The 18,053-nt window shown below is 46.2% G+C and overlaps 1 protein-coding gene across 5 annotated transcripts in view; it reads left to right on the top strand.

Moving 5' to 3' along the window:
- Nucleotides 1-16,278, top strand: part of GRIA1 (glutamate ionotropic receptor AMPA type subunit 1) — a 306,659-nt gene extending 290,381 nt beyond the window's left edge. For 4 of the 5 annotated variants that reach the window (XM_049707791.1, XM_049707790.1, XM_004281007.3 and 1 more), the window contains 2 exons: nt 5,714-5,848; nt 13,376-16,278. In XM_049707791.1, coding sequence (XP_049563748.1) covers nt 5,714-5,848; nt 13,376-13,576 — 336 coding nt within the window. In that variant the 3' untranslated portion in view covers nt 13,577-16,278. The remainder of the gene's footprint in view (nt 1-5,713; nt 5,849-13,375) is intronic. The other variant, XM_049707792.1, reaches the window with a different exon arrangement.
- The last annotated feature ends 1,775 nt before the right edge of the window (nt 16,279-18,053 follow it).

The following is an 18,053-nucleotide window of genomic DNA, read 5'->3' as shown; positions in this document are numbered from 1 at the left end:
GGATTCAAACAGAACTGCAAAGTGAATAACGTCTTCACTTTGTGGTCAGGGTCATTTAGTTCCGTGTATCATCTAATGCCATCTCCCATGCTATCCAGAGGTGGGCAACACCCACCTAGTGACCGCCCCCCCCCCCGCCCCCCACCAAGACTGCCCAGCGACTCAGTGACAAACCTGGGCAAGAACTCAGCTTAGATTTCCTGCATCCCAGCCCCACCTCTTTTCACTATGACACACGGCCTTACCACCAACAGGGAAGTCCATCCCCTCTGGATGTACTCATCTTCCCACCCCCACCCTCAGCAAGGCCTGGGAAGCAAAAGAATGAAAGCTGCCAACTATGTCCTTGCAGTGTGTACAAACCCCTCTCCCTGCCCCTGTCACAGGTAAAGAGCACTAACCACCTGGAAAGACCTGGAATCATACAGGGATGCTCTGCTCTGCTCCCTACCTACCCGCTGCAGACTCCTGCACTAAAGACACCCCCAAGAGGCAATGTCAGAGCGACAAGGATGGGAGGAAAATCCTTGAGACAAAGAGATGCAGGAGGCAGTCCATCTCCCCCAAACCACGGAGACTTTTGGCTCCAGCCGAGCATCCTGCACAGGGTCAGGGCTCCCAGTCTCTGTAAGGCAGCCAGGCGATGGCCTAGAGAGAACCGGTGACTTCAGGATCCATCTCCTGGGAGTTATGTGTGCTCCAAGATGACACATCCAACATACAGCAGTGACCCAGATCAGAGACTAAAGGTTGCAACATCCTAGGCCCTGCCCAGTGTCCCTAAGCCACACATCCTAAATCTCCCATCACTGCCCCAGGAGGAGGAACCAGACAGAAACAAAGATTTCTTCCTTTCAAACACTGTCCCTGGGGTCATGAGCCAGAAGCTCCGCTAGCTTCCTCGGACACACAAGACCCCAGCTCTCCAATGCACAGTCCAGGCAGATAGTTCATAGGGGGTAGAGGCCCCCTATGCAGACACCCACTTGACCCTCAGACTGATGCCTCTGTTTTGGAAAATACCTCCCACTCGGGAAGAGGCCTCCGCCAGCAGCTGGGTTCCCTTCCACAACCCACATGGACTCCTTGAGCTCTCTGCTGCAGTTTGGTTTCAAGTCAGGAGGTTCTGCGGTGCACTGTACAGGAGCCGGTCCCTGAGCACACGCTGCTGAGAAGAGCTGCCCCCACGGCCCTCACTTTCGCAGAATCTGCCTTGCCAATTATTAGTACAATGGACCAATTCTCATCCTGTGTTGCTCTTGGGGAAATTATGCAGGCTGGGGAACTGGCCTAGATTGGAAACAGAACAGCAGAAGCTGCCAATTAACATGAGTTCTTTTTTTGCATCCCCTAAAGAGGTTAGTCTCTAGGGAGAACTTATAAAAGACATGATCCCAGGCCCTCTAGGAACTCCTTAGCTGCCTCGCATCTCTGGGGGTTGGGACGAATGTCCAAAGTCACTTGGTCTAACTCTCTGTCCAGTGCTTGAATCCCTTAGATGAACTCGTCAGCTACTTCCTGAATGCATCCATGTTTGAGGAACTCACCACTCTCCACAGCAGGGCATTCCACATTTGGACGGCTCTATTGATTTGAAAGGTCTTCCTTTAATTCAATCAAATCCACCTTCCCATAACTCCTCCACTTTGGTCCTCGCTTGTGAGTGAGCTTGGCCAACCACTGAGTCTCCACTCCCAGGAAATAACCAACCACTCAGGAAAATGGCACCTAAGCCCAAACTATAAGGTTTGGAAAAGCACAAGAGAAAGCCTACTGGAGCAGAAAGGCTAATAGGAAGAAGAAGGGTTGGACTATTCTCATGGCCCTGAAAGGCAAAGTCAGGTTACAGATTCAGCATGGGATGGATTGCAAGAGCCCCTAAAACTTCAGCTGTACACACATCAGAAAATCTGTGGAAAGCAGAGGAAAACAGAAGCTGCAGCCTTTACTTCTTGGGGGTTCAAACTCTCACACCAGGAAGAAAAGAAGGAATGGAAGCATTTGGAGAAAGCTGAAGCTTGGTCCAGATTTAGTAGACCTCACGTGATGGGCAACACCAGTCTCCATAGGAGGGACTGGTCTTATGGCCAAAGACCTTGGCTTCTCCTTAGAACTTCCTACTTACGCCATTAAAAAGCATCAAGTCTCTCTGCCTCAGACCTGGCTCAACCCTGCCCATGAAGATTTAAGCCATCTCTGCATTCTTGGAAGGAATGTTAGCTCAGAAACACAGAGGGAGCCTGGGACAGTCCCCCATTATGTGGGAAGAACAAGGAAAAATATGAAAAAGAAAAAAATCTCTCTTGCACACGGGGAAGGTGACAAAACAAGACAATAGGTTAAGGGGAACAGATGAAGGGAGGGGCCTCGTCACCATAACAACAAGCCCAACAATTCTGAAAGATGGGATTTTTGTTTTTCTTTGCACCTGTCATTCTCCTCAGTACTGTCACTCTCCCCGCTCCTGGCAGAAGATAAGTTGTGAGTTTTTCACACCCACCAACAAGCTGCCTGGCTCTGGGGAGTGCAGCTGCTAAGGGAGGGGAAGAGAATGGGGTCTCCCAGAGGGTGCTCAGGGAGACTAGGATTCTGTCTTTCGCCTCCCTGGTCAAAGCTGGGAAGCATGTAGCTTCCTCATGAAACATGAACATGGCTGTTTGTACACAAATGTGTCAGAAAGTCCCCTCTTATATGGATACAGAGGAATCAGAGCTCTGGTCCTTAAATAAAAGGAATTTTTGTTCCTGCCCCAGGATACCCATAGTATTCCAACAGAGGTAGTCGAAGAGAGTCATTAACGGCAGCTCAACGGAAGGCTATGGCCTTGGGCTTCCAGGAGGGTGGGAGGGAGATGCAAGAGGGAGGGGATATGGGGATATATGTATACGTATAGCTGATTCACTTTGTTATACAGCAGAAGCTAACACAACATTGTAAAGCAATTATACTCCAATAAAGATGTTTAAAAAAAAAAAAGCCAACGGCGCACATAAGGGAAATTAGAAACCTTGCCTAAATGTAAACTCCTCAACCATGTGAGCTAAGAAGACACCAGGACCAGCCCTTCATTCTAATCCTATCCAATTATGCCAAATTTAGACAGTAGGGCTTCATCTAAGTTTGCTTTCTGACACTGGTGGTGATAGGGCCCAGGTGCTCCCTTGATTCTAGAGGTCTTCCCAGGACTGTGTGAACATAAAGAAGGATCAGTAGCACTGTGTCGTGCAAGAGGTGGCAGTGCCCATACCATCTGGCTGTCCTCTTTGTGTGGCATATGTCCCCTCACCAACATACACTGCCATCCCCATGGACCAGAGAGACCTCCTTCAGAAGTGAGGGATGCTCTCCACCTCCAGACACAATCAAATTCTCAGTCATTGGACCTTCCTCCTTCTGCAGATACATAGAATATGCCTCCTACTCTCACTTCCCTATGAAGATCTGACCACACTTCCTTCCAAAATATATTAGAAATGGACATTCCACCTTTTACATTCAGGGAGGCAGATGGCCTCTTAAGTTTTGAAGACAGTAACAAAAAAAAAAGATGCCCACCACTCCCTTATCCTTGAAGACAATCCACAACCAAAGTGAACTTGAAAAGACCATGAGGAAGGAAACAGAAACCACTTTGGTGACCAGGAGGCAAGATGCACTTCAGCTACTGAAAGGCTGATCAGCTGGTGAAGTCAGCGGGACTCAAGCCTTTCCTCCCGGCCTTCTTGTCTACCACCTTCCCCCAGGCCTGCTCCCCATCCATTCTCTCTGAGCTTCACTGTCAACCACTCTTCTCTAAGGTGTGAGCTGATAAGATATTAACGTGCCTCCCCACCACACAGAAGAGTTTTATAGGAACTTCTATAAACCGTAAGTCCTCCAAGAACTCTAAAGACTTACTTTCCAGCAGAGTTACAAAACTCCCAAACAACGAAGAGGGAGACATTTTGAGCATTCTGAAAAATCAGGCCAAGTGGGAATTTATTTGTTCAGCCAACTCTTGAACCAAGCACCCAACTCATTTTTGCACATTTCCTTTATCAGGCCGTGATACCAGAGGAGGAGAAATTCTACCCCTTTGAATAGTCATTTCCACTGCTTCCAAAGCCAGACTATGCCTTGCCAAGCGTAACCCATATTCAAGAACCATCTGCTTTAGCAATACAGGAAGCCACCAGAGGGGTATGCTTTAGATAATCCTACAGCTCTGCTGGCCCAGGCTGCTTCTGGGGAGGGAAGGGATGCTGCTATCTGCCAGCTGCAGTCCCTAAGCTCAGCCCTGCTGAATCCTGTACAATGCACCGAGTAGAACTAGGGCGGAGGCCACTGACTTGGTCAATTACTGGCCCCTTTCCCCACGCCCAGATTCCAATAGGCAGATGTCAGAGGAGTCCCTAGGACATGACATTTCACCTTTTGCGTGGCTCGCCTACAACCCCACCTGAAAAAGAACACATGGAGAGATGTAAAAGCTTTATCCCACCCAGTGCCACCAACCAACCTCCCAACCATGCCACGTGCCTGTGCCAGCTGAGGCGTGCATTTCATTTTAATTTGATGAGAAATCTGTACCTGAGCAAACAATATAAACAAAGGTGTTCGAGCCACTGTGACATCTGGGGATGAGTATGCTTCTAAGATTTAAAGATGTTCTCTTGCCTGTGTCAAGAGTCTGATTGATCCCACTCTCCCCAAGCCATTACCCTCTCCCATGACCAGCGGTTTTGTTTGGTTATTCTCACCACCTGGGGAGATGTCTCTCAGTCCCCCACTTTTGAACCCCACTAGAGGTGACAGAACTCAGGGCTGGTCTCACTAACCGATGACCTTTCTCAGGCTCCACCAAATGAGCTCTGTCCACCTCCTACTGAACATGGACACTTGTCCCCAGGACCCTAGGAATTAAGTACCCTGTTCCACGATCCTGTTCATGCAGAACCAGTGCGAGATCTTTTAGCCCAGGCAACAGAGCTTTCTAAGTTCAGCTACCGAGTCTGCCTCCAGTGTTTTTCAGCAAGCACCTCCACGAGAAAAATGACTCCAATTAAGCATAATTACTAGGATTTAATAGAGCCATTTTTCTATCTCAGTGCCTTTTTTCTATTACAAGCCCCACAGTTTTCTTTTTCCCTCAATTGGGACTCAGCACAGTAAGTTAAAGGTATACATTTGTTGATCTTTATTATACATACAATAACTGTCTTATTAAATTGAATTCAAATGCACATCTAGGAGAAAGTTCATTTTAAGTACCAACTCGCAGAAAAACACTCACAAGCATAAACAATAAGCAAGGCCAGTGCGTTGCGAAGCAGCCACGGGGTTGGGGGGCAGGAACTGAGCTGCAAAGGAAGGGACACAGTTTCCTGAAAGAATGGAGTAAGCGCAAGCGTGCAGATCTTGGTAGAAGCTGCCCTGACTTCTTGTGTCATTTCCCACCCTCAAACGTGCATTGGGGAGGAGGGGAAATCTAACTATACATTCAATGTAAACAGGGATGCTAGGAAAATTGTTATACACACATATGCTCGCACATGCATACATTTTTTCCTGGGAAACGTTTAACACACTGTCAATAAACACAAAGCCTTTCCAACTATTGTGAATGTTAAAGAGGGTGATGGGGTTGAGTGTATATGTGTTAAAATGCTGTTTCTTGGATGGTCTCTAGCCCCTTGGCTCACTTGACTCTCCCCCCACCCCCTCCTCTTCCTAGGACAAGACAAGTGCTCTGAGCCTCAGCAATGTGGCCGGCGTGTTCTACATCCTGATCGGAGGACTTGGACTAGCCATGCTGGTTGCCTTAATCGAGTTCTGCTACAAATCGCGTAGCGAATCCAAGCGGATGAAGGTGGCATCGTCTTCCCAGGCCTTTTTCCTAACTTGTTCTGTGATACAGCTGGGTTTTCTGGGAGTCCTTTTACTAAAAAGGGTGGGGAGTGGCAGGAGGTTGAGGTCAACCCGAGGCATGGGATGACAGGAAGCTGTTTTGAGGAAGGTGACAGGGAAAGACACACCGGTGAGAGAAGAAAGAAGATGGCACGTGTCAGGGTAAACGTAAGGCCTGAGAAAACAAATGCATCAGCCAGAGATGGGGGGCTGAGATGAAAAGTTAGCGGTTAAGTGGGCATTCAAGATAGTGTGAGGCAAGAGTGACTGCTACAAAGGTAGATCCTCCCTGAGGTCACGTTAACTGAAGTGCAGCTCCCAAGATGGGGTGGGGTGGGGGCGGGTTGGTATCCTCCCTCTACAAGGTGGACGATCTTGCCATGCTCGGTGAGGGAGGTCTTTTCTTAGCCACCATATGGTAAGGTGGACCTTGGCAAAGAGGATCATGCCCCCAGAATGGTAAGCACGTTAATTAGATGACCCCAAACTACATCAAATATGGCTGAAGGCAACTAAACTGGAAAAGAGAGGAATTATGGATGATATGAGAGCTGTCTGTAAAAACAGGAAGATCTTTCAGGGGGGAAAGAAAACATATTAGTTCTGTGGGGTCCCAAAGTATACAACAAGAACTAAGGACTAAAAGCCATGGAGAACAGATATGAACACAGTGAGTGAGATCTACTTTTTCAGAGCTGCCTACCCCACAGTGAGATGGATTAGCCCAATGAGCGGCAAGCAGCTCATCACTGGAGGTCCACACACAGGCCGAATAATTCCTGACAAGGCTATAGATTCAAGTATCCAAAGGGAGTTTGGATGACGTGGCCTTGAAGGCCCCTCACATGTCATCATTTAGTTTCAGTAAGAAAATATTTTTGGAAGGAAGTGTTCTTCATGTGAGCAACACATAAGCAAGACATCAGGAGGAGGAAGAGAGCACTAAGACGCAATCTGTAACCTTCAGCATTTTTAACAAAGAGTGACACAGAAAAACTACCCAGGGAACCAAACTGTGACATAGAGAGGAAGGCCTATAGGGATATCCGGGAGGGAGGAACTAGAGGAGGCTTCTAGGTTTCAAACCAACAGAAGTGGAAAGAAGCACAGTCATTCTGAGCAATGAACCCTGGGCTGTTACCTTCACTTGACTAGACTGAGAGGACTCATCGGTAGGATTTGCTCTCCTAGAATCTCATGCTTTCCACCCATGCGCCTTTATGCAGGTCAATCCCTCTCCCTGTCTTCTGTCCCATAGGACCCATTTAAAAGGCAACTTCCCAAGATATAATAACAAGGAATAATTAAGGGATGGTAATGTGATGGTATTCAGCCAGGGAACCTAGGAGCACCTCCATCCTACCCTTGACCAGGTCACTCAAATCCAGGTCCTCTTAGAAAGGACAAAGCACAGCAAAAGCATGGGCCTCAGATCCTAAACGCAGTGTAGACCTCCAAGGAGCTTGGCTGGACACAGCAAAGTCTCCTAGAACCTAAAAAGCTTTCTTTGCCTACTCCATCCCAAACATAAGCCTAAAGACTCTCCTATCTTACCCTCCAAAGTGAGGAAAGTTTACTCCAGAGGCAGCAAGGGGAACAGGAGACGAACTGGGTGAGCACAACTTTTACAACCCTCCAAAACCTTCCCCATGGGCCATGACACAAACCAGTGTCGCAGGATTGGCCCAGTACACATCGTAGGAACTCCCCTAGAACATACTGCAGTGTAGGGGCTAAAGCAAGGCTCTGGCGACTGAATGTCTGACCACAAATCTTGCCTGTTCCTCATGTTAACTGTGTCATCTTGAACAAGGTTCAATAGCTCTCTGATCCTCCTTTTCTATAAAATGGAGCTAGTGGTAGTACAGACCTCATAAAACTGTTGTGGTTTGTATGAAAAAATTGATATAAAGGGCTCTGCAAAATGCTTGGCCCATAGTAAGCCCTCAATAAATAAGAATAACTAGAATTTATAATAATAATATATTATTATTAGTGGCCAGCTACAGCCTCCTTAAGACTTCCCTTTTATAGCCCCTACTTATATGTCCTAGGCTTTTTTAAGCTACAGAGATTGTCAGTTCCTTAAGGTAAGAAGGTATGTCTGATTTCTCTTTGGGCATCCCACATACCTAGGGTATTAGTAAAAATTAACATGGAATTGTATCTAGAGAAAATCTCTTGGAGGATGAAGTGAGGCATTGGAAGGAGCTGCTGTTAGGTTAAGCAAACACAAGCATCAAAACAGCCCAACCTGGAAGCACACACACCACCATCCAAAGTGCTTTTGTTCCCATCTGTTTGTACTCCCAAGATCTGATGAGACCAGGCATCCCCAAGCAGGAAAGCTGGACTTCCGGCCCTTACTATGGGATGACCATGTCCCACTAATCATAGTCAGTGCCAGGTGGTGGTACCAGGGTGGCTAATGACTAAGATCCTCTTAAACCTGTACAATGTTGACCTTCACTGCTGACGTCACAACATTCAGGTAAAGACAAGAATCCTTCTAAGAGGCCACTGAATCACGTCACAACTTCTGGGAGACATTCTCACCCTTCCCTGTCCAAAGAAAATATTGAATTTCTCAGGAGCCAACATCAGGATCTCTTGGAATCATTAATGCAAGGTCTTTCATCACAATCTTCTATAGTTAATTCCATCGGTTGGCATAACTTCTGTCCAACTCACCGAGGCTCCTAATAGAATTATTAATCTTCCACCTGCAAAAAAGATGCCTCTATGGTCCTCATTAGTTAACCCAACCCTTAATTTTCAAAGCTCCATCAACTTCTGTCTTAGCCAAAGGAGATAAGTGATCACATTCTGCTTGCCTCTCAGACTTTCCAGGTGTGCAGTTCTCTTTATCATTCTGTACTTTGCCTTCTCCAAAGGCAGATTAACTCTTTCCAGAAGTGCAGCCTCCAGCCTCACACAGTGGACCACAATGACAGTGTCCAGGGCCTTTGGCAAGAATCTTCCCTCTTGTTTCTTTCCTTAGTCACAGTATGTGGCCAACTCTTAAGACCTGGAGCCCCTAAACCTAGTTCATGATCAGCCTCCTACTTCTCAAGAGTGTATAAGGAGCCCTTCCCCACTCTGCATGAAAAAGAGAAGAAAGAGGAAGAGGGGGTGGAAGAGAGAAAGAAGGGAAGGAAGGCGAGAGAAGAAAGGAAGGAATAAAGGAAAGATATCTTTTCAGTAACTTCCATGTTCAAAGCACTTTATATAGCACTTTATATACACTTTCATTAACCCTGTTCTTGCAATTCAACAGATGAAGAAATACGGGTTCAGAGAAGCTAAGTAGTTTTTCCAACAAGGTCACGTAAGCTCGGAGCTGGAGGAACAGGAATTAGACCTCCAGCACGGCCCCTGCAAAGCCTGGGCTCTTGGTACCAGCCAAGCTACTTCTCATAAATTTCTCTCTCCTCTCCAACCGCATGGCAACAGATAATTTTTATCACCTACTACCTCCTGTCAAAACCCCGCCCACAGTGCAGAGACAAATAAGATGCAGCCCTTATCCTTAGGTTTGCCTGATCTAGCTGTTGAGGCCATCCATGGGATGTGATCCTTTGCTTGTGCATTACTGAGACCCTTTCCCCTTCGATGTCACATGAGCAGGACACAGAACAAGTGTCACAGGGATGGCGGGAGGGCACCCTGCAGGCAGTCCTTCCACAGAGACAATGGAGCACCACTGCCTGCTAGGCATTGCTCAGCGCTGGGGATACAGTCAGGAACAAACAGGCACAACTTCTGATTTCAGGAAGCTGAGAATTTAATTGGAAGACAGAAACAAGCAAATACGTGTATGTTCAATGAGTGTTTGAAGAAAAAGGTCCATGTTCTCAAGTCCTGATCGGGGAATGGAGTGTGGGGCAGGACAGACAGGCTTCCCTGAGAAACTGATGTTTAACAGACTTGAAACAGGAAAAGAATTGACCAGGGGAAGATAATTGCTACCAAAGGATGCACAAGTATCACAGAGCCAAAGACCAGAACTCTTGCCCAGAAATGAGTGGAAAGCCAGGGAGACCGGGCACAGGAAGACTGAGGGAAAAGGAGAGCATGGGAGAGTTGGGGACTCAGAGAGGGACTTCAGGCGACCACAACATTTCAGTATAATTGAAACTGTCATACAGTAGCAGAAATATAAAACCCAATACATATTCCAAATTGAATAAAGTCTCAGATGCCCTGTCCCTCCCCTCTGCCCAGGAAAACAGACAGGAACCTGAGCCCTTAGTTGATATTAAGGACAATCAGGGTGTTTATTATTCACCACCTTGCTCCCCCAAAGAAATAATCCCCAGCCACTCCCACCCCCAGGAGAGCCTACTGACTTTTCATAATTGTAGTGGCTGTGCTGACACCGGCTGTGTGGAAACCATTGAGGCTTTGCACATTTCCCTGCAATTAACGCACAGCTGAGTGACGTGGTCAGGCGGAGGAGGGGGGCAACCTCCACAGCAGGCGGTCCCTCTGGCTCTCAGCACGCATGCTAGGATGAGGTCATCACCCAGGGCTGAGCTTTTATTAGGCTGTTCTATGACATGCAGAGGCTGGGCAGACTTTTCTTAGAAAAGCAAGTAGCTGAGAAGTTAGGACGTAATCACTGCTGGAGAAATGAGTCTCTGAAGCACCAACCTGGGGGACTTTGAGGTTGGACTTTTCACTCACCCTTTTCTCCCTGAGTATCAGTTTCAAAAACAACTTATAAGGATGAACTTAAAGAATGGCTGGTATGTCAAGCATGGACAGGAGAGAACCTCAGTTCCTAGAGGCAAGGGGAGAAATGACATCAGCTTACGACTGGTTAGCTACAGGGGGGGAGGAGGACACACAGTCAGGAGGTCATCCACTTTGACCCTAGGTCACAGATAACTGTAACTTGAAGCAAGTCAGTAACAAGTCCTCAGTTTGTCTATAAAGTGAAATCAACTCCATCAGTGTATTTCCACCTTGCTTGCGTATTAAAATCACCTGGGGAGTTTTTAAAACTCCAGATGTCCAGGCCACATACCATACCTATTAAGTCAGCATCCCTGGGGTAGGTCTCAGGCATCAGTGCTTTTTTCCCCCAGAACTCCCCAGATGATACCAACGTGTGGCCAAGTTTGAGAACTAGTGAAATAGTCATTTCTAGCAGTGCTTCCCAGGCCAAAGTTTTGACTCTATTCCTCCCTTCTTCTGAGATTAGAAAGAAAACCAGTAAGTAGGTAATCCCCACCATCAATGTCAGTATGGAGTCAGCGACCTCTGAGAATCCTTCACCTTCCTTGAAAACCAATTCTCAATGACATGAATTTGGAGGGTTTTAGCTACATGCCTGGCTAAATTATCTCAGATTTTGATAGGCACCAATAGATTATGACACCAGCCTTCTCCTTTAAGATGAATTTGTCAAGTACCACCAACTTCCATGGAGTATTACGGAAATAGGTGAGATCTTTTGAGAAACAAAGCCCAGGGTGATCTGTGTGAACTTTAAAATTTTTTTTTAATTAAAGGGGTGTGGCAAAGGAAAATCAGAAGATAGACATTCCAAGCTAATCCATAGAAGGTTCCACACTGCCCACACACAAAAATAAGTCGTTATTTTCTTTTTAACATTTTAAAAGTGAGAATAAGTAACCATGGATTCATCATGTTTTCTTTTCACATTTCCCCCATAGAGCATCACAGTGGTGTTTATGGGACCCTGACTTAGAAGAATGCTATCCAGGTCACACTTCCTCTTCAGTGAAGGACAACCAGGCAGAATGTAAATTAATCACATCCAGGAGTCTGAAGAGGAGACAGAACCCATGTGGGTGGAGCATCATATGGGGCAGATCTGTCTGAATCATGGATTTTTTAAAAGAAAGAATATTTTAAAACACTGTCAGATCTGCCAGTAATAAGAGGATCCTCCCAGCATAGTATAGCAGAAAGAGTAACAATTGGGTCAAAACTGCCCTGCTTACATCCGTGAGGCCACAGCAGGTTGACTGATTTCTCTGATCACTAGAATCACGCCAATGTGCAAAAGAGGAAGCCATCAACTTTTTGAGAATGGCCCTATGTGTTCGGCTTTTCTTAGACAAATTCAAGGATACCTATGGGGCCTCTAACAACATGCTAGACACGCTGGCAGGTAGCTAAGGATTGAGAAGACACAGCCCTTGCCCTTCTCCAGACATTTAGTTCTCTTAAAGAAGATGGAAGTTACATACCTGAAGCAGAATCATTGCGAGCAAATATATAATGCATGAGTACTGGCAGGGGTAGGGGGCAGGACTTGCTGGGGCAGTCTAAGACAACTTCAAGGAGGTAGGAATAAACTGAGTCTTGAAGGATGGGTAGGTTGATCTTAGAGAAAGAAACCTCTCAACTCATATACCCCTCAACTCATTCTCCTTTGTGTTGATTCCCACCAAGAAACTAAGCCCTACCTCAAAATTTCTATAGGTATCTTTCAACGGGAAGTTGGAAGTGATAGGAAGAGGGTTTAAATTTCATGTATGAAGTTTCTTTCTCGAAAGGATCTTGGAACAGAACACTTCCTCTTGTCTAATAGGATATGGTTCTAATTACTGTGGTCTTGAGCATTCTCTCTAACTCATCTGATCCTGGGGTGATCATTGATCACATCTAGAATTCCAACATTCTAGAAGTCACAAGCTTTCACAAATCAGTAGCACTGATCTGATGTGTCGGTTTAGAAGTACAGGTTACATGTGCTGATGGGAAGCAGATGACGTGCAGATATTGATCTTTGGAATTCATTCTCACTTTCTTTAGCACATGCTTCTTTCCAATTACATTATGCTGACTGTATTATTCAAACAAGTCCGACATTCCCTTAACACATACTGCTAGAGGTAGGATAGCATTTTTCTCTGATCAGAGGTAGTTTTAAATTTTTAGCTAACAGTGATACAACCTCAATTTTCTGTTAACATTTCAACTCATTTTTCATGCAGTATAGTACCATTCTTGCTAATAAAATCAGTAGGTGCATAGATAATTACATTTTGACAAACATGGAGATTTAAAAGGTCTAGAGCGATAAGGAAACAAGCACAAGGTCACACAACTAGCTGATGTCAGAACCAGGGCTAAAACCCAAGTTTCCTAAACCCCATTTCTAGAGTCTTCTACTTGGTCCTGTTGCTACGTTTATTATCATCAATACTACCATGGCTCTGTTGTACCTTTAGAAATCACAGAAGATAAGAACAGGAAAGGATCTTAGAGATCACCCAATCCAGCACACCTTACTAAAAACCAAGAGCACGTGAGGTCCAGAGAGGGGATCAGACTTGTCCAGGGCCACAAAACAGTTTTGCGGGTTCGAGGGAAGTCAAGACTAGCATTACACATTTGGAAAAAAGTTGGACGGGGAGGAGAGTGGGGTGACATTTTAAGTCCAGTGTTGACTCATTCTCCTTGCCAATCACTGCCAAGGACCTGGGGAAGAACCCCCGGTCCTCCTGAAAAGGGTTTCTGTTTGATCCCACAGCAATCCATCAACGAAGCCATACGGACATCGACACTCCCCCGAAACAGCGGGGCAGGAGCCAGCGGTGGCGGCAGTGGAGAGAACGGCCGGGTGGTCAGCCATGACTTCCCCAAGTCCATGCAATCGATCCCCTGCATGAGCCACAGTTCAGGGATGCCCTTGGGAGCCACCGGATTGTAACTGGAGCGGACGGAGACCCCTTGGGGAGTATGCCCAGGCTCCCCCAGTTCCATCCCAAACCCTTCAGTGCCAAAAACAACAAAATGAAATGCCACCGCCACCAACCACCATGACCACAAGGAGGACGATTCAACAGATTTTCCTGAAGAATTGAGAAAACATTTTGCGGCCCCTTTTCCTTTTCTGATGTTCTTTCACCCTTTTCCTTTTGCTAAGTGAGGATGACAAATAACACTGTACTGCAATAAGGGGAGAATAACCCTGTTACATAGAGCCTGTGTCTCTGAACGTGGAGTCACTGGCGCACTAATGAGGAAGCTGTCCTGTTTTCTTTGAATTTGGTTATTCATGCGTCTTAGTGTGTGCACTATATATTTTTTCGTATTAATATCCATGGTTTGCAGGTTCTGTTAGGCCCCTTCCTTTTCCTTCTTACTCCCAACTCCCTACCCATCCCACTTTAGTTTAGTTTTTAGTTTAGTTTTCAGATTGGAGATTCAAGATTCGTTCCACCTGACAAGCAAGCAAAAGGAAAAAAGCAATTTTCAAACGAATTCATCATGGGAGCTCTCCAGATTCCCCTCCACACCTCGGCCCCAAGCCATGGGTGGAGACCGATGCTGTTGCAGGAGTGGGCTGCCTCCCACACACAGGGCACTGCCTAGGCACTGATTTAGTTGAGAACACGTATGAAGCAACTCAGACCCAGGGTGGCGGAGAAGGTAAAGGCAGGTGTGCAGTCAGAAGAGGACTCGTGAAGTTACTGCCAGAGGCTCAGATAAAGCTTCTTTGAATGTGTAACAGCCATCTCATAGGCCTTAGGTGGAACAGTGTGCTTCTTCACAGAGTCAAGCTCAGCCACGAGGACTGTGTCCTTCTGCTACGCTCAAGCCCTAAAGGCACTCTGGTGGCTGAAGGGCAACTGGCCTCCTGAACCACATAGAGCCTTGAGAAGAGCTGACATCCAGGGAGATAGCACCCCTGATTCTCACCTGTCATTTGCTTGACATCTGAGCAGGAATCCCATTGTAGAATAGATCCTCTCTTCAGAGCATCTGATGTGGGGGGGGGGGGGGGGGAATGTTATACAAGCTAAATGCAAAAGAAAGCTGATGGAAGAACTTTGGAAGAGGAAGCTTCATCAAAGCCCACAAGCAATAGAACCTTCCACGGTGTGCCCTGTCCTACGACTGAGAGACCAAGTATGAAACTTAGAGTTTTGGTGACCCAGGAAACTTGAGTTTTTATGTCCATATAAAAGTGGTGTTTTAGCAGATAGCCAGATGACCTCCTGTCATCTTTAGAAAGTAAAATGCCCCAGGCTGAATGATTTGAAGGAGGATAGGGAGATGGAATACATTGATAATAACACTGTAGGGGGGGACCTTAAGATTCCTGACCCCAACTTCTCACCCAAGGAGGCCAACCTTCCCCCTGGCTAAGAAAGAATGAGGACATTGTATTCCAATGACCAGAATCAACAGGCCCATGTGTGTGACTACAACCTGAATGAAACCAAGATTGGAGAAGTGACAGGGTTTATGGAGAGAAGTCCAGGCTGACTACAACTATGGCTGGGGTCTTGGGGAGGTGTGTCCAGGCACATAGCTATCGTGGAGATCCCAGCTCTCATTCTTGGTGCAATCGGCTTCCAGCTCTCCAGCAGCCACTCTCCTGGGTGCATGTTCAGTGCGTGCCATGTGTCATCAGCTCTCATTGATCACCATATTCTGGCTTTTTCCCTTACGCCCCACTTCTATCCAGTCTCTCTGCTACGGGTTATCATTAGCAATTGACAAACTAAAGGTTCTGGAGCCTACCTACAAGTGGAGGCAGCAGGACCGGCTTCATCTGTGGATTTTCTCTGTGGACACCCACCATCTCTATGTCTCTTCCATCCTCCTTTCATCAGCCATAGCAAAGAACCATCAAACTCTTTGCCCTTTCAACTCAAGTGTTGTTGTTCAGTCTCTCATGTGTCAATGTGGGCATGGTACGTGAAGCAGGACCCTCAGGATGGATTGTCACTTTTTGCTACTGCCAGCTGGTGTCCTCCCCATCCCTTGACCTCTCACCAGATCCTTCCCAACCCTTCACCTACCACTGCAGAATCTGATATGAGCCACCATTAGGGAGTCTGCGTTTTGGAGGAGTTGGAAATAACCCTCTACCATCAACTTGCTTCAAAGACCTTTTGCCTTTGGCCTGGTAAGATGCCTCTTCAGCCAGCGAGCTCGCCAGTAACATGATCTGATAGGAAGAGACCACCGATGCTAGAAATGAGGGTCTATGCTATGTGGGGGTCCAAGACTCCAGCAGAAGATGTTTTTCATCGATGGAGGGGTGATGGGGAAAACAAAAGTAAGAAAAAAGTTAACTTGTATTATGTATTTTTACTACACTTTTCTTAAAAATAGAGCAATGGGAAAACTCTGAAAGAGACTGACATTTTTCTCAACAGGAATCCATACTTAACAGTTCTGGCTTTCATTAAATTTTGCTCTTTGGTACCTGGGCCTTTTATTTAACATCTCTATTTGTTTTAACTCTCTTGGCAGATGTGTGAAAGGATTTTTGCTTGATCAAACACTAAATATTTTTCTTGGTTCCTGTTTTTCTTTCAAATAACCAGGTTTTTTTTTCTTTTGGTATTTGCATAAAATGAAAATATCACCAAGAATTAAATCACTGTGGATCCATTATCTACTTTTCATATTTGTCCATTCCATTTTTGTGCCATTTCTGAAGCCAGAGCTCTAAACTGTTATTTTCTTCTTGCTAAGCCTAAGTTCATTTTTAATGGTGACCAGTACTCCTGACTCACAAACAGCTCTTCAAACAAGTCATTACAGATGAACTAGATCATTGTGAGTTATTCATCCAAGTAAGATAACAGCAGGGTTCGACTTGCAGTGGTCACGGTACCCCTAGGGAACTGGATGGCTCACAGGGGATGTCTTCCAGACATCCCCAAGTTGGAGTCCAGGTATATTTGTGATGTGCAGGTCACAACCAAAACCAAATCTAGACCAGCCTTATAAATAGATAATCTTGGCCCTCAGACCACATGAGCCCCCCTTCCTGCCTGAAATCTATTCTTCCACTCATTTGCTGACACTTAAATACCAGTGATTAAGAACGGCTTCAAGTGCTTTCTTTCCCAGAGGACTCTGCACATTAGCAGGGGTCAGAGGTCTCAAATAACAGTGGCATTTCAGGCAGCGACTGCCATGGTGTAAAAGGGCTGGGGGAAGGGAAAGAAGCTAGCAGACTTGTGTGAAGCTCCGGTCACTGTTCAGACCCACCTGCAGTCACCTCCAGCATCTAGGGTGCTTCTGAATGAAGAAGCCCTTAGCACCAGCTGCCACGTGGAGAAAACTGATCTCTGTCATCTTACCATCAAATAGTTGGGATAATGATCATAATGGCTACAAGAGCACAGGTTACCATGCATTGAGCACTTACTATGTTAAGCACACTTCATATCTTCTATATCATGACAGTGGCCTGCTAAGAAATGAGGAATCTCACACTTAAAGGGATATCACAACCTCCTCACAGTCTTGTAAGTAACAGAGCCGAGATTCTGCCTGGAATCCAAAGGCTTTACGTTACTCATCTCCCTGTTAACCAGGTTATGATACGTGGTGGACAGGAAAATCACAAGCAAACAGTTCTCTGCCTTCCTGTAATACCAGAGCAAGCGAAAATAGAATGGTTCAAGCTACACCTGCCACACCTTTGGGAAAGCCGATCTGTCCTCTCGGGGCATGAGTGATCACTAATCCAGACAGGATTAGCCCAAAAGGAGAAGGGGAGGAAGAGTCACTTTGGGCTCCTTTAAAATAGATCCAGGCTAAAGAGCAGGAAGCAGGTTGGAAAGGGGACTGAAAAGCAGATCCCCTGCAAAATAGTTGGGTCAGCCTGGAGAAGGATCCTCATGGCTGTTCCGGGAAGTGGAGCTAGCTTTCTGTGCGGACAAGACCAGGATCAGTTCTGGGACTAAACAAGGAGTTCCCAATGCTCAAAGTATCCCCATGGGAGGATTAGGCTGCCCCTGGAGTCAGAACAAACCCCGGTTGAGGAGATGCCACTGGTGTGAAAGTTGAAATATATAGGCTCTAATGTTCCTTACTTTATCTTTGCACCTTTTACAGCCCTGTTCAGGTTATCTGCTGAGTAACACTCTGATACACGCTAAAAGGGGGTCAACAAGGCCCTACACAAATGGGCATGAGTATCACTAAAATAGTGTCAAAAATCAACTTGTCCTCATCGAGAGACAAGATGTCAAGTTCCTTCCTTACCAAATGCTAATGTTCCCTCTAGGAAAGCACATCTACGGAGGTCCATTCCTATCCTACATTACAGATAAGAAAACTGAGGTTCTGGAGTAAGAAGCCACTTTCTTTGCTCCTATCAGATGACTAGAACAACATTTTCTCCCTTGGGATCATGGAGATTTGACTGCCATCTG

Source organism: Orcinus orca, chromosome 3, assembly GCF_937001465.1.
Source record: "Orcinus orca chromosome 3, mOrcOrc1.1, whole genome shotgun sequence".
In the NCBI taxonomy this organism is placed as follows: Eukaryota; Metazoa; Chordata; class Mammalia; order Artiodactyla; family Delphinidae; genus Orcinus; species Orcinus orca.
This window is presented reverse-complemented; position numbering and strand designations above follow the sequence as displayed.